Genomic DNA, 16,472 nt, shown 5'->3' on the forward strand with positions numbered 1-16,472 from the left:
CAGCATCCTTTATCTCCGTCCTTCCATGACATTGTGCCTCTTAACACTCTTGTTTATTTGCGTTTCCAACTCCTAAACATCCTTTAATGCCACACTCGGTGTCCCCTCTCTGAGGCCTGTTCCCACAAAGTCTGCCAGGTGGGACACTGAAGTTACCCAAATGAGAGCTCCCACCCCCAAGTTCTCCGAGTCAGAAAGCGCCACTGACTCCAGGGCAGGGCACGGCGCGACGCCCCCACAGCCCCTTCTCGTGATCCGTGTCCCTCCAATCCTGGTTGGGTGGGAAGCTCCCACCAACCGCCGCTGGGCTCCTGGTAGCACTCGCCGTTCGCGTCGGCCTCAGACGGCGCATGCGCTGGCGCCGGCGGCTGTTTCCCTGCGACCCCGCTTCTGGCTCGTGTACTAGAGTCCTCACGGGCTGGCGGGAGCGCGCGCACGCGTGGGGGGCGTCGTGCGCAGGGAAGGGGCACCCGAGCCGCGCATGCGCAGCGGCAGGCGGCGGCGCGAGCAGAGCTGGGAGATGATGGCGGCGGCGGCGGCGGCGGCGGCGGCGGCGGCGGCGGCGGCGGCGGCGGCGGCGGCGGCGGCGGCGGCGGCGGCGGCGGCGGCGGCGGCGGCGGCGGCGGCGGCGGCGGCGGCGGCGGCGGCGGCGGCGCGGAGTGTATGAGCAGCAGCCCGGGAACCGCCGGCCCGGGCCCAGTGCGACCCTGACCCCGCCCGCCCGCCCGCCATGGGCAACGAGGCCAGCCTGGAGGGCGGCGCTGGCGACGGGCCGCTGCCGCCCGGCGGCTCCGGGCCCGGCCCCGGCGCAGGGAAGCCGCCTTCAGCACCGGCTGGTGGAGGACAGCTCCAGGCGTCAGGCGGGGCGCCGGCAACCGCCGGACCACCCGGTCCAGGCCCCGGGCCCGCTGCCGGCCCGGGCACGTAAGTGCGGGACACGGCGGCGCCCGGGGGGCGGGGATCTGTAGCCTGAGGCCGAGGCCGGGGCCGGGGCCCACGACCCTGCGGTCTAGTCTGGACAGCGAGGTCGGACGTCCGGCCACACTTAGAACCCAGCTGGTTTGGCATGAGCGGGTGGTCGCGGGAAGCGGCCCTCCCTTTACAGCCGCCCTGCCTTAGTAAAGCAGAATGGTGAGCGCAGGGTCAGTCCGGGCCTGCAGACCGTGACTCCGTCACGAACCCCAAATTCGCTTCCTCCCCAATGCCGGGCTAAGGAGGGGCTTATGTAACCTCTGCTGGGTCCCTCTGCACTGGGGAGCAATGGGACGGAAAGCGTCCTCCCTGTCTGCTGGAGTCTGCATGGGTCCATTGTGTTAGGCCGAGGAAAGAGCACAATGGGAGTGGCTGTCAGGGAAGATAAGTGTCACTGCGAGGAACAGAAAGATGTGGAAATAGTTGAACCATGAACTTGGTCATGTGCTTTCCTCAGGCATTTAGTGGCTAAAATCATCTTTGGAGGAAGGGAAAATGCCACTGGACACCAAAAGGTACTTATTCAGGCTCATAAATACTAACAGGGTCATGTGCTTTCACAATGGTTTAGTGAAACACTTTGGGGTGAAGCAAAAATGCAGTTGAATCATCTAGAACCAAATATGTTCTCTTGTTTTATGATTTAGATTACCACCTCAAATCAGTGGAATGTTTTAAACAGAACACACCTGATCAAATACTGTGAAACCAGCTTGTTTAAAATGCATCCTATAAACAATCAAGTGGCAGTAAATGCAGTGGAAGGAAATGCCAATATATAATAAACCAGTAGACTGAAAACTCAGGAAAGCTACCAAGAGACAACAAGATAAAATGGAAGGCATTATCTTTACACCAAATAGACCTGGGGAGTAGCAAAACTGGGGAGTGCTTCTGGATCCATGTGAGTCTGCTGATAATGTTGCCTTGGCTTCTCTGTGTGGGAGCACATAAACTGTGAGGGAGCATAATGTTTGATTCTTTAGCTGCCCAACTGTGCCTCTCATGTGCTTATTTTCTCAGAAGTTGTTTCTTAGACAATTAACAGTAATGAAAGGCTCTTATTAGCCTGAAACCTGCCACAGACAGGCCAGCCTGTGACCATCCCTTTTAGAGTAGGGATTTGCCCGTTTTACATTAGCTATTATGGTAATGCAGTTGGATAGCACACAGTTCTTAGCACTGCAAATACTGTCCATTTTGCTGCGTGTTGAGCTGCTGTTTGAGTTTTAGCTTGGGGGAGGCTCACTCAGGCTTTAGAGCTCTCCTTCCAAAGGAAAGCATCTACGGCTGAGTGGAAAAACACATTGTTGTTAGGAGTTCTCTATATGGGAAATTTGTCATTTCTCTTCTGATAACCAAACAGGCTAGTCTGCTTGTAGTTTATCTAATGTTGCAGAGCCAAGCATATGAAAATTTGGAAAGACTTGGGCAGCTCAAAGACACAGGAAGAGGCTAGTGTCTATTCATATTCCTTTTCAGTATTTAATTTCTACCCTGTCTATGTGTTCTGCTGTTCAGACCCATGAACTACTGTGGGTTAGGGAACCATGGGCTCCTGCTGGATTTAGCAGTCACATAATCTCACTCCTGGCTGTGGGCAAGGCACACATATGGACCTGTGGAGCTAAGGTCCTACAGCTGTCAGGCTCAGGGGGTAAGCTGGCTATTTGTCACCAAAGCTCTGAATTGGGGGCCCTTAGGAGATGGGATTTACTCTTCCAGCTGATATTTGCTTGTCAGAGCATCTCAACTGAGCTGCACCTCCATGATACGTCTCTCCTTCAGCATCAGAATGGCTTCTACTTCCTCTCACCAGAGTGTCTCAGGTACCTGATGCCAAATTTAGCATGTTCTGTTCTGAGATGCTGCTGAACAGATTGGCCCATTGATGGAGAAAAAGCCCTGTGGCATGTGCTTCTGGGAATTCGGGAAAGGCATTGGCATAGTTTCAAGCCAGCTTGTGAATTTGGGGGAATTATATTGTGAATAGAGGTAGGTGGAGGGTCAGGTAAGGGGGAGATAATTTTATTAACCCCAAAAGGGAATGGAACTGAGGTCCTGGGGGAGTTGATTCCTGTCTCTTTCCTGTTGCTGTATTACCCCTTGTCACCCCAGGTTGAATTAGTCTTTTCATCCTCATACTGAGCTGACTTGGGTTCTGCGAGGGGGCAGCTCCAGCATCTGTGGCTGAAGAGCTTGACTAGAATCCTGTGAGTAGCGGTGCCACCACACCCATAGTGCCGCCTCTTAACCTGTTTGGATGATATGGCACTTTGGGCATCAGAGTCTCTCAAGGCAGGGCTCTCTGCTTCTGGTCTCAGGGTCACATGTGCAGTTATATACGTTGTGCCTTTCCTGAGGAGTGCCAGGTCAGGGAATGCTGAACTCTATCTCAGGCTCCAAGCTATATGCCTTGGTATGGGCTGCATCTTCCTACAGGAAGGGGCACCTTTCACTTATTCATTCATTCACTTATTTTTATGGTGGAATGCCTGATGTACAGTGAAGGTCCCAAGTTGATGGGATTTTACTTGTACACACATCACCAGTTCAAGAGAAATTTTATGAGTACTCCAGAAAGCACCTTTTAAAAAAATTGCACAAAGAAGCCACGTAGACCAGTGGCGGCCTGTTTAATCTACACCAGCTCTGCGGACTTGCAGAACTTTGACATTTGCAAATTGATCTTTAGTCAATCAACCAAGGTATATTTACTGGTATCAAGAGCAAGCACTGTGCTGGGCTTTGTGGAGGGTCTGGAAGAATATATGATGCTCCCCTGTCCTATAGCACCTCACAGTCTGGTTGGTCAGATAGCTCTTGAAGAGCTCTCAGAGAACAAAGTCATGGAAGGTTCTAGGAGTGACACTGTAGGCAGCTCAGTGTCTGAGAAGTGTCAAATAGGTAGTGCTTATAGAAGGGTTGTCAAGTGAGAAGAGTGGAGAGGCAGAGCCAGGCTTCAAAAGAAGGAGAATCCCAAGACTTCTTGGGAGAATGATGGGGATCTAAGAGGTGGAGAGAGGTAGAAATGACATGAGGAGCGTGGTTTACACAGGCAGGGACAGTGAGCAGAGATTGGGGCCGAGTGCAGGGGTGTGGAAAGCTGGGGAAAACCAGGTAAGGCGCCTCCCGCTCATTACCCCATTGAAATTGGTGATCAGTGCTGAGCTCTCACTCACTTCCAGTCCAGGGAGACATCTTGAGCCAAAGGCAGCTGGGCACAGAGAGCCTGGGCATTTGCTGGAAGGTGGTTGAAGCTGCTCTGAGAACCATACCCAGAGTTCCTTTCTCAAGATGGGTTTGCCATAATTATATCTCAAGAATGAATGAATGAATGAATGAATGAATGGATTTGTCAGGCATAGTATCTCTGGTTTGGGATTAACCAGACTTGTTATACTATGCCAGCTATCAGTCAGGCTCTAGAAAAATCTGGGATTAATTTGTAAGGCTAAAATGAAAGGACACAATTGTTAGGTTTGGAAATAATGATCCTTTATTATTTAGAGATCATGTGAGGCCATTGGATTCTCATGGAGGGCATGTCATGGAGTTTGCACTTAAGTGACCTAACATCTGAATGGTGATGATGTCAAAAGCTCACCCAAAGGGGGCAACCATTTTTGCATTTCTTGCCAGGGAGAGAGGGACAGTTTTGATAATATAGCTGTTCCTAGCATTAGTAAGACTGATAAGATGCTGCAGATACAAAAAAAAAAAGTTATGGATACATTAAGGGGAGGAAGTCTATTTTATTTAAAAAAAAACTTTTTATTATGGAAAATTTCAAACATACATACATAAAAGTAGAGAGAATAAGTTAATGAGCTCCCATGTTCCCATTGCCCAGCCACCATCATCAGCTCATGGCTGATTAAGTTTATCTATCTCCCTCACTTCCACCCCCCATCTTCGAGATATCCCAACATTTCATCATCAATATTTTAGTGTCTATTTCTAAGAAATATGGGATTTGTAAAAACATTACCACAGCACCATGATCACATCTAAACAGCTAACATTCTCTTCTTAATCTCAGCAAATATCCTGTCAGGTTTCAGTTTTTTTGATTATCTTATTAATTTATTTTTACAATTGGTTTGTTTGAACTGTGAACTAAACAGGGTCTACACATTGCATTTGTCTGATACATCTCTTCAGTTTCTTTAAATCTGTATGTTCCTTCTCCTTTTTTCCCCGTTGCGATTTATGATTGGCTGTGTTATTTGTCCTGTGGTTTCTCATATTCTGGATTATGCTGATTGAATCCTTGTGGTGTCATTTAAGATGTTCTTCTGTCCCATATTTTTCCTGAAAACTGGGAATTACATCTAGAAGCCATTCAGAATCACATTTCTCTTTTTGGGCAAGAAATTCTAGCTTTTTAAGAAAGAGTTCGTTGAGGGCTTCAGATGTGAAGGGACTGAGAGTTTGTTGAAAGTAGATCTAGACTTTGGACTAGTTTGGGAACCAAAGAACAACACAGTGGGCCACTTTTCTGTTCTTTTTCTAAAGTTCTCCTTCCACTGAGTAGGTTTGGTTCTGAGTTTAAGAAGTCAAAGCTTTCAGAGCCCCTGGATCACACCTTTTCACTCCAGCATAACAAGGGGAGCCTTCCCTGTATATGTAAGTAGCAGGCTGCTAGGAGAGAGGATTCGGGGCTTCAGTAAATCCTCCCCCTTTTCATAGGTCCTGCACATTTGAATGGGACCCTTTCCCCTAATCTGTGATGGATGTGGGGAGGGGCAGACCTTTCTATGTGTGGGCTACTTGGGGAGAATCTGTACCTGGAGCCTGTGGCCCATATGCAATCAGTTGGTGCTGACTGTGGAGACAGGTTGGCAAAGCTGTTGTAATAGTTATAACTACCATTGCTGGGTGCCTGTTCCACCATAGTCATTCCTCTAGGTGTTTTACACACACTTATTCCTCACTCCACCTGCCTGGCCATACAGCTTCTGCAGGCCCCATCTGTCCTGGCCTTATTCGTCCTTCCTTCCCAGGGACTCACTTTTTAAAATGGTGAAATGGTGGCTGAGACCTACCTGCCAGCAGCAAGGGCCAAGTGTCACGTTAGGACTTGAGGCCCTCCTAGTAAGCTGGGACTTGGTGGACAATCCAGCTGTGGGGACTCCTATCTCAGTTGGTGCCAGGGGCATGTCATGCTGATGTTGGTACTGCATTCGTAGGACTTGCACAATTTCCTTTCCTGTAGGGCCTTCTGCCATCTCCATTCACCAGTGTAGTGGTGGAAGCTGATTGTAGCTGGGGAATGAATTAGGACCCTGGCCTATGGTAAGGGAGATGAATTCTGGTGTCCCACCCCCACCGTGGATTGGGCCTCTGGTGGGGACCTGTCCCTTTCTGGTATTCTCTCAGTGCATGTGTCTTATACTTTAGGTTCTGGTCAGCTGTGCCTGTAGGATGGAGAAGAGGAGCATGCTCCCTGATTGATCTGTGCTAAACCTTGGGTGCCCAGGCTGGTCTCAGGGCTGCTTTGATCTCTCCTTCCCGTACTTTGCTCTTAGGGGCATCTAGAGTTAAGAGAGCCTTGCTCTAGCAGAGCCCTCTTACGTGGTATCTCCACTTCTTTCTAACAGGAGGGTCACACGGAGGCATATTGGGAGGCTCCAGAGAACTTTAGGTCACCCTTGAGATCAAATCCAGATTTCTTTGGAGAGGCCTGGCTGCTTCTGAAGTGGTGGGACTGCTGTCAGGGCCAAAGGTGAGGAAGAGATTTTCCCTAAGGAGTAGTGGAAGGACTTGGTCCCAACCACTGAGGAGATCAAAGAGCCTCAGCAGCTTGTCTAGGAGCTCACACAAGGATCACCCAACCTGGTCATATCTGGGACTGCCCCTATACCCAGAGGAGCCCAAGCTCTCCAGTGCCCCAGGCTCAGGGAGGGGGAAATGCCCGTCCCCCGGCAGGGATGCTGGAGGAACCAGTAAGACGCTTGGGTGCTTAGGAGGAAAGGAGAGGTAAGGAAATTTCCTGGTAGTCGCATCCATACATTGGATACATTCACGTTTGCTGGTAGGTAATAAGGATCGTCTGCACTTTTTGTATACGGGAGCAGTTATGAGGGATTTCTGCAGTTAAATTCTACTTAGAAGTAGGAGGGCTTTAAAGTGATGTTCAGCCACGTATTCAGGAAACCCTTTGCTGAGCACCTACTGGATGCCTATCCCTGGGTGAAATGTGAGGAACAAAGGAAGGCGCAGGATATGGGCTCTGCCCTCAAAAGGGCTCAGAGTGTGATGGGAGAGAAAGAGAGACAAGTTCAGATCTTTACCCTCAACTTCCTTAAATTAGAGTTTGGTCCTGCCTTCTCTTTATCTCACAGAGGTAAGAGAAATGAGCACACGATTAAAAGGGTTTGTATTATTTCATCTTCTAAAATAGTAGAGCACATATTTGTATGGTGTTCAACAGCTTACAAAACACATTCACAGCACTAACTTACTCTGTTGGGAGCTCCAAAGGTCTAACATGAGAGATTCAGAAGAACAGCCAGCTAGCTGACTTTAGCAAACCCAAATGCCATACACTGAGCACAGCTGGAGAACCACGTCACTTCCCTGCCTCCTGTTCTCAGAAGATGGAAAATTTAGCAAGAGGATGGGAGGGCCTTGAGGACAGGAAAAGGATCTGGAAGTAGGACATTTGAGCAAAGGACAGGGTAGGGTGGGGTGGGGGATGAAGAATGGTGGAAGCATCCTGGGTGGGGGTCAGAAACTCAGGTTTTAATCAGTCCTGATGTTGCCTGAAACTGGCTGTACGTGTTGGGTAGGTCCTCAGTTTTTTTCCATCTGTAAAATGAGAAATTTAACTAAATAATCTCCAAAGTCCCCTCCACCTCTGACAGCTTATTTCTGTGAGATGATTGAAAAGGAAGGGGGATGCTTCCCACTGTTCAACTTCACAGAGGAGAGAAAACAAGTACAACGTGCAGCCTTTAGGTTAATTAGAAGAGCTTTAAATGAAGAGGATTGCTCTTCCATTGTGCCCCAGAGATCTTCCAGAGTGAACAAAATGACCTCACAATCAAGCCTGGAGCCAGGAGAGGGACTGGCTGCTGCCTTGCCAATTGGTTGCTCCTGGTAAACACGGGCTCTTGAAAAGCTCTTGGCATCCTTCTACTGGCTTGGCTGGCCAGCCAGCAAGACTCCCACCTGGACCTGCAGAGCCTGCTGCAGGATCCCTTTTCCCAGCCGTGCTCGACTGCTTATCTCCTGAGTGTTGTCCCATCCGTATCCCACAGGTGCTCTGGCAGCAGCCAGTGTGCTCACGATTTCCAGGGGAGCCAGAGTTAGCAAACACTTTGTGGTGGGGGAGATGGGGCATGGAAAGGGCTGGCCTGAAAGAGACTTTAGTTCTGCCCCCTCCAGTTGGCAGTTGTACAGCTTCCTTCACTTGTAGAGTAAGGAGATGGATGTGGTACTCGCTGCAGTTTCTCCTGTAGCTCCGTGGGTTCTGTGGGCTCAGGCCAGGTCTCCTCCAATGTCAAGGTCTGGCATGTGAGGCCACATCCTTCAGAAGCATGGTTTAGCTTCAGCACGTGATATGTTTGCTCTATCCTCCTTTTATTTTCAGCATCTATTCCAACACCTAATGGATACCGGAATGGCTGCTTTCATATTCCCTGAAGGCAGGAGCTCTGCCTTGGTGCGAATACCCCAGTGGTCCGTGGCCTCTGGTCCCTCCCAGGCAGATGATTCCACTGTTGGAAAGTTCTTCTTTCCCTTTGTGTGTCTCCGTATACCTCCTGTCTCTGGGTCCTGGCTCTGCCCTCTGGGCCGGCTGACTTATCCGCACAGGTTTGGCAGGAGCTCACTGTGCTCTCACCTCCTCGACCCCGGTCTTCTCTCTAGGCTTCTCCAGCTCCTGTGGCTGGAATGTGACTCTGGGACCCTTGCTGACCTGGGCTGTCCTACCCAAGACTGTCAGATCCTGAGGACAGGAAGGCTCAGAGAACAGGGCTCAGGGCTCATCATGTCACATGGTCTATGAGTGACACAGTCTGAAGGATGAGGGGCCTTGGCTCATGTAGCCTGAGAACACCATCCTACACCTTTCTGAGCACTCTCTGTCACTGCACTCCACAGTTGTCCAGCCTCATGCTGGGCATCTCAGCATGAAGGCTGGGTTCCCTCCATCCTGGGCTTGTGCGACCTGAGTGTGAATCTTTGGGGGTTCTGCATGGGTCCCTGCCATGACATCTCTGGTTGTACTTAGAGATCCCTTCCAACCTAGTGAGACCCTTTTGGATCCTGACTCTGTCCTCTGAACTGGGGTAATAACTAAGGCAGTGTGATTGTTTCAGTAATCATGCTATGTGAACTTCTCCCTTTCCTATGGTCCTGTGAGCCCACTTTCCAAACCCCTGTATCTGATCTTGAGTGGCCAGTGTTGGGTTGTAGAGCCCACAGCCTTGATAGCTTGGGTTTGGAGTGGTGCCAGCTGAGGACAGTGGCAGAGACAGGGCTGGATTGGAGAGGCAGCCACTGCTTGCATCTTAGCCGTGGCAGCCCCTGTGCAGGCTTGTCCTTCCCGGGTTGGCCAGGTCATGCTGGCCTCTCTTTGGGGTGCGTTGGCCTTTGGCTCTGTAGGTTAGATGTCCCCAGGGGCAGCAAGTACTCTGCAGATGAAAGTTTCAAACACACATAAAAGGAGAGAAGATGGTATGGTGAACTCCCTCCTGTGACCCCATCACCCAGCTTCAACAACGATCAGTGTTTTGCCAACTTGTTTCATCTATATTCCTCCAATTTTTTTTTTTTTTGGCTGGATTATTTTCAGTCAAAATCCTAACATATCATTTCACTCATAAATACTTTAGGATGTACCTCTCATAGTTAAAAGATATTTTAATTTTAATCCAATGACATTATCACAGCCAACAAAGTTAACTAATTTTTTTTCAACTTTATTTATGTATTTATTTATGGCTGCGTTGGGTCTTTGTTGCTCCGCACAGGCTTTCTCTAGTTGCGGCAAGCGGGGGCTACTCGTTGTTGCGGTGTGTGGGCTTCTCATTGCAGTGGCTTCTCTTGTTGTGGAGCACAGGCTCTGGGCGTGCGGGCTTCAGTAGTTGTGACTCGCGGGCTCTAGAGCGCAGGCTCAGTAGTTGTGGTGCACGGGCTTAATTGCTCCACGGCATGTGGGATCTTCCCTGTAATTTCTTAATATAACCTAATACCTAGTCCATGTTCAATTTTCCTTGATTATCTCAAAAATGACTTTTTATTAAAAATTTTTTTTTATTAAAAAAATTTTTTTTAGCAAGAGAAAACACAGATTTTTATTTATGTATGTATGGGGGAGTTCAGAGAAAAATATGATTTCCAAAAATGACTTTTGAGAGTTTGTTCAAATCAGAATCCAAACAAACCTTGCATATATATAGACTATTATATATATGTAATGTATATATGTGTACTTATTTCAAAATAATGATATTTTTACTAACAATACTAATGAATGTAGTTTAAAATTCGCTTGTAGTTTCTTTTGTCCTTAGATTATATATTTTCAGGAATGTGTAGTCAAAGTTCTGTGTTTTATTTATTTATTTTAAAATATTTATTTATTTATTTATTTGGCTGTACCAGGTCTTAGTTGCAGCACGCGGGATCTTTGTTCCTGAGTGCGGGATCTTTTAGTTGCAGCATGCGGGATCTAGTTCCCTGACTAGGGATTGAACCCGGACTCCCTGCATTGGGAGCGTGGAGTCTCAACCACTGGACCACCAGGGAAGTCCCAAAGTTCTGTGTTTTAGAGCTATTAGAAATGATTCTTCTCTGTGTGGTTATGCTACTAAGAGGCTATACAATTAAGGTTTGGGTTTTTTTTTTTCCAGCTTGTGTTCAGTTTGTAAGGATTGCTTTTTATCACTTACCTGTTGCCACTGTCATACTGCACAGTAAGTCAACCAAAACTCAGTGGCTTCAAATAGCAATTTTTAATTCTCACTCATGCATCTGCATGCTGGCTAGAATTCATTGATCTAGGCTGGGCTCCAGGCTGTAGGTGAGTCCAGGTCTGCTCCACGTGTCTCTCATCCTCCTCAGACAGCAGGCTAGCCAGGGCATGTTCTTCCGATGGTGATGACAGATGCACAAGAGGGCATACCTAACTACACACAATTTCAAGCCTCTGCTTGAAATGACACATCTGCTAACATTTCTTTAGTCAAAGCAATTTTTAGTTAAGCCCAAAATCAAGGTGTGGTACTGTAGTTATTATGGCTACCTAACAAATTACCCCAAAACTCAGTGGTATTAAAACATCCATTACTATGCTTATTAGATTCTGTAGGTCAGGAATTCAGGCAGGGCACAGTGGGATGGCTTATTTTTGCTTCACAATGTCTGGAGCTTCAGCTGGAAGAGTTGAAAGCTGGGGACTGGAATCATTTGACATGTCTTCATCATTTACATGTCTTACAGCTGATGCTGGCTATTAGCTGGGAGGGCCTCGGTGCTTCTCCATGTGGACTAGATTGAGCTTCCTCACAACATGGTTACTGGGTTCCAAGGGTGTCCTGAGAAAGGAAGTCAGGTGGAGACTGTGCTGCCTTTATTACCTAATCTCAAAAGATGTGCATTGGTACTTCTGCCACACTCCATTCATTGGGGCAGTCACAAAGTCCTGCCCAGGTTTGAGAGGAGGAGGCAGACTCCATCTCTTGATTGGGAGTGTCCAGGTTCTATAAGAGCATATGAGGGCTTCCCTGGTGGCGCAGTAGTTAAGAATCCGCCTGCCAATGCTGGGGACGTGGGTTTGAGCCCTGGTCCGGGAAGATTCCACATGCTGTGGAGCAACTAAGCCTATGTGCCACAACTACTGAGCCTGCGCTCTACAGCCCACAAGCCACAACTACTGAGCCCACATGCCGCAACTACTGAAGCCCACATGCCTAGAGCCCACGCTCCACAACAAGAGAAACCACTGCAATGAGAAGTCTGCGCACTGCAACGAAGAGTAGCTCCCCCTTGCCGCAACTAGAGGAAGCCCATGCACAGCAACGAAAACCCAACACAACCAAAAAATAAAAATAAATAAAAATTTTAAAAAAGTTCATACGAGGGAATTCGCTGGTGGCCCAGTGGTTAGAACTGCAGGGGGCGTGGGTTCAATCCCTGGTTGGGGAACTAAGATCCCGCATGCCATGTAGCTTGGCCAAAAAAAAAAGAGCATATGAGACTGGAAATTTCGCTGAGATTATTTTCAAAAATAGAGTCTGCTGCAGCTGGGAAAATATACTGCACCTCTAGTGGGAGGAATTGCAAAGTCATATGGTAAAGGGCAGAAATCCACAGAAGGTAAAGAATGGAGAACAATGCCATCTACCATATTTTTTCTTTACCATTTAATTTTCTTAAAATTATTTAAAACTTTCATGTGATTCCAAATAAAACAAGGTGTATTGAGAGAAGTCTAGTTCCATCTTGCTGCCTTCCACTTTGTTCTCTGCCTTCCCTGATAAGAAACCATTTTTATCAGATTTTTCCATTGTTTCTTTTTGAAAATATGAGGGAAAATATACATTTATTTACCTTTCTTTTGTATATAAAAGGTAACAGATTCTAAACACTATTCTATACTTTGCCTTTTTTTCACTTAATATATCCTGAAGATCTCCTCATAGCAGAATATAGAAATTCTCCTGATTCCTTTTTGCATCTGGGCACTGCTCTATCATATGCACATGCTATGGTTTTCCCTTGGCATCAACCTGTGTCCAGTCTTTTGCTCTTACAAATAGCACCACAGTGAGGAACCTGGTATCTGTGTCATTTTGTATTTTTACCAGTGTATCTATGGGATATTTTGTGTTTTTCCCACTGTATCTGTAGGATAGTTTCCTGTTGGATGCGGAAACAAAATGGTGAATGCACATTTTGCTATGTTTTGCCAAGCCTGAGGGGCAAGGGCAGAAGCTGGGAGCTAGTGAGGGGCTTGAACGGTATTCAGGTGTGAGAGGATGGTCACTGGATGAGAATGAGGAGGGGGTGATGGGGAGTGGGGAGGGGGTGAGAGTGCTGAAAAGTGCTCAACTTCTGAATATATTGTGGATGTAGAGTCAGCAGGATGGCTGAAGGGTTGGCTGTGAAGGGTTAGAAAAAGAAAGGAGTCAGGAGGACCCCTGAGTTTTGACCTGAGCATCTGGTGCACACTGGGGGCAACAAGGATGGGGTCTAAGATCAGGAGTTTTTTCCTGGACAACTTGTGTTTTAGAGGCATCCAAGTGAGATGTTAGGTAGGCAGCTGGGTATTCTAGTCCCGGCTAAAAACATAAAGTAACACTTAACTTGCAAATGCTTTAATATTGATGCCACCTGGTTCCTACAAGCACTCTGAGAAAGAAATAAGGAAGAGGAATAAATTGAGGCCATACTGGAGTTCCAAGAGGGCAAGTCAAGTATGTTCAGCTCAACAATCATTTATTTTATCAAATGAAGTGCCAGAAATGAAAGCATTCACAAGAGGCCTGGCATTAAATGCCAACTGGTGCCTGGTTCCTGCCCAGGGCTGAGGATATAAAGGTGAACAGGTAGATTAGCATCCCTGTTTCCTACTACAGGGAATCTTTGAGTTAAACTTGATTGAAGGTATGGTCTCTGCCCTCTGGGAGCTCTGACTCACTCATTGGGAGATGCTCAGAAAGCCCACTGTGGTCCATCCTTCTCATCTTCACACACAGCTGCTAAAATAGGTACGGAATTTGAGCCTCAGACCAGAGAGTTTACTTGAAAGTTCCGGCCCATCCCACAGGCTCTCAGAATTCATTGCTGGTTGGGTCTGAAGCCCAGACCACCAGAGCCACAGAGAACACCCTCTCACTGTAGGAAGAGTATCATTGTTTCTTCTTAACCCTCACTTATGTTCATGAAACTCCAGGAAGGCTGGACTGTGGTGTGGGAGAGGGTTCCCTTGGCAGATTTTGGGGATTGGGAAGAGGGCAGGAGGGAGGGAGCTCCAGGTCTGTGGTTGCTGCTCTGGGGTAGTGATCTGCTCATGGGCATCTGGGGTAGAGATAACATAATTTGACTCTGTGATGTACATTTCTCTGGGCCCTGGGGCCTGGGTGCAGGCTGTGGCACGCGGAGCTGGCTCCAAAGCCAGTGGACTGGAGTAGGTCTTTCCCAGTGGCCAAGCATTCTTCTCTGCTCCCCTCCTGTACTGAAGCACTTTTGCAAATGATAGTGCCTAGTGCTAACTGCCAGGGTGAGAGGGGCTTCCTGCCAGGGTGCTTTCAGGGAGCTGTGATGCAGGCTGAACCTGTGGAAGAAAGGAAGGAAGGGAAGAGACAGAACAGGGCAGCTTGCTCTAGATTCTCCCAACAGACCATGTCTGCCCCCAACCTACCCTTTACTCCCCAGCTTTGTCAGGGTGTATGGTGGAGCCCCTCCAAGGATCCCTGCTCTCACGGGTACTTGGCACCTCCCTGGCCAGCATGGTGTACCCCTTAGATTGCCTGAGCTGAAACAGAGACTGAGGGGCAGCAGGTATATGGCCTCTGTGCTGTCCCTACCCAGGTACCCAGTCAGGTATGAGGAACCCTGGGGAACACATCCAGGGCTCCAGAGACAGTTGTCACACTACCAGCTCCTGTTATTTTTTAAAAATATTTTTAAAATATATTCTTTTTCATATTCTTTTCCATTATGGTTTGTCACAGAATATTGAATATAGTTCCCTGGGCTATACAGTAGGACCTTGTTGTTTATCCATCCTATATATAATAATTTGCCTCTGCTAATCCCAAACTCCCAATCCTTCCCTCCCTTACCCTCCCTCCCCCTTGACCAGGTCCTTTTCTAAATGGTAAGAACCTCCACACCCCTGAGTGTGGTGTGAGAAAGAAAAATGTCCTCCCTGTCCTCAATTCATAGAGCCTGGTGGGGACCCTTGGGGGCAACACTGCCCCTTTCAGTTGCCAAGACCTTGACTCCTGCTCAAGGAGTACCACTCCTGGTGGTACTGAACACCTGTTTTAAGTGGCATGAAAAAAGAGGAAACTAGAAGCTTTGCCTTTTTGGAAACCATCCTGTGTTCCCTGTACTCCCATATGAGCCCTTATTCTGGGATTCTCAGGCTGGTGTGATGCAGGGGCAGTGACCCCAGGAGTAATTAAGGCTGAGTCTCCTGGCAAGTTTTTCAGGGAGCATGGACCTTGGTCAGGCTCCCTCAGCTTCCTTTTCCTTAGTCCCTGCTGGTGGCTCAGGAGAAACAAGACATTCAGATAAAGATGTAAATAGCTTTTGAAAAGATAGTAACAATACTTAGTAATAATTGAGTGATTTTGCTTATACAGTATTTTTTCCTCTGTGTAGCTCTGGCCAACAGAGGGTCAGAATCACTGGTGACGGATAGAAAGACTGAAGCCAGAGAGGTAATGGGCGTTTCGAAGAACCCCATAGGAAGGTGGGGCAGGACCAGGAGGAGGAGCCTGGACTGCCCACCCTGGCCTTGTTCAGTGAATCTCCCTCGCTACTTTGGGATGAGGAAACTTCCATGTGTCCAGTAAAGGGATCAGACATCCGGTGTGCAGGACTGGCCTGCTTGGTATACTCTCTGCCCCTGGGTAGAGTGGGCTAGGGGTGGGGAGCAGGTGACAATCTCAGAGTGGCCTTGGGGGTATAAGGCTCCATTGCCAGAAGAGAAGAGCCCAGTCCCCACTAGATGGAGTTTAGGGGCAAGGCCTCTGCTGCAGTCTCTTCCAAACAACTCACTCTTGTAGAGCACTCACTCTGTGTCAGGCCCCAGAGGCCTCAGGGTTCAGTTGGGAACGAGGACAGAAATCATTCGGTCTTTTTTTATGTGCTGGCATGGATGCAGGGAGTACCTTCTGAACAAGCACACAAGCTCCAGGACCTTGTAGAGTGTACAGCCTTCAGGAATAAGACCCATGGCCACTTTATCAGAATCGGTATAAGCGATTCTGATAAAGGGTGCTGGTTCTTATTCCATGACCTGCCTTGGGGGGTGGATTTAGATACCTAGGATCTATACAGCACCACTGACACCCTCCCCCGAAAAATTAATTTCTCCAGAGGCCCTGCTTTATCCCCAGGAAAGGCTTTGCTCCCAAACGGTTCTCATTCTGAAAATGCTGTTTCTTTGTCCAACATTTTTGTTCATTATTTATTTTTGTTCAGTGTTTGTTCATTCAACAAGCATTTATTAATCCTGCTGTGTATCTGGGTCTGTGCAGGCTCTGAGTTCACAGAGAAAATGCAATAGTCAGCCTACTTGGATCCCACAGTCTGGGTCAGCATGAGGGACTCAGCCAAAGCCACACAGTTCAGAGAAAGGAGCAGCAAAACTTCTTAGGTGCCCGCATGTGGGTCTCAGTGTGCTGGTGTCCTGCCAGACTTTTTGTAGGTGGACAGCCCTGAGCCTCAGATGATGGCTGCTCGTACACACACACACACACACACACACACACACACACACACACACACACACACACACACACACACACACACAC

At 48.1% G+C, this 16,472-nt stretch overlaps 1 protein-coding gene across 1 annotated transcript in view; it reads left to right on the forward strand.

Annotated features, from left to right (window-relative positions):
* Nucleotides 1-730: 730 nt before the first annotated feature.
* Nucleotides 731-16,472, forward strand: part of BSN (bassoon presynaptic cytomatrix protein) — a 90,280-nt gene continuing 74,538 nt past the window's right edge. Inside the window, exon 1 of the mRNA XM_007446210.1 lies at nucleotides 731-924. Coding sequence (XP_007446272.1) covers nucleotides 731-924 — 194 coding nt within the window. The remainder of the gene's footprint in view (nucleotides 925-16,472) is intronic.

This window comes from Lipotes vexillifer, unplaced genomic scaffold, assembly GCF_000442215.2.
Source record: "Lipotes vexillifer unplaced genomic scaffold, Lipotes_vexillifer_v1.1 scaffold491, whole genome shotgun sequence".
Lineage (NCBI taxonomy): Eukaryota > Metazoa > Chordata > Mammalia > Artiodactyla > Lipotidae > Lipotes > Lipotes vexillifer.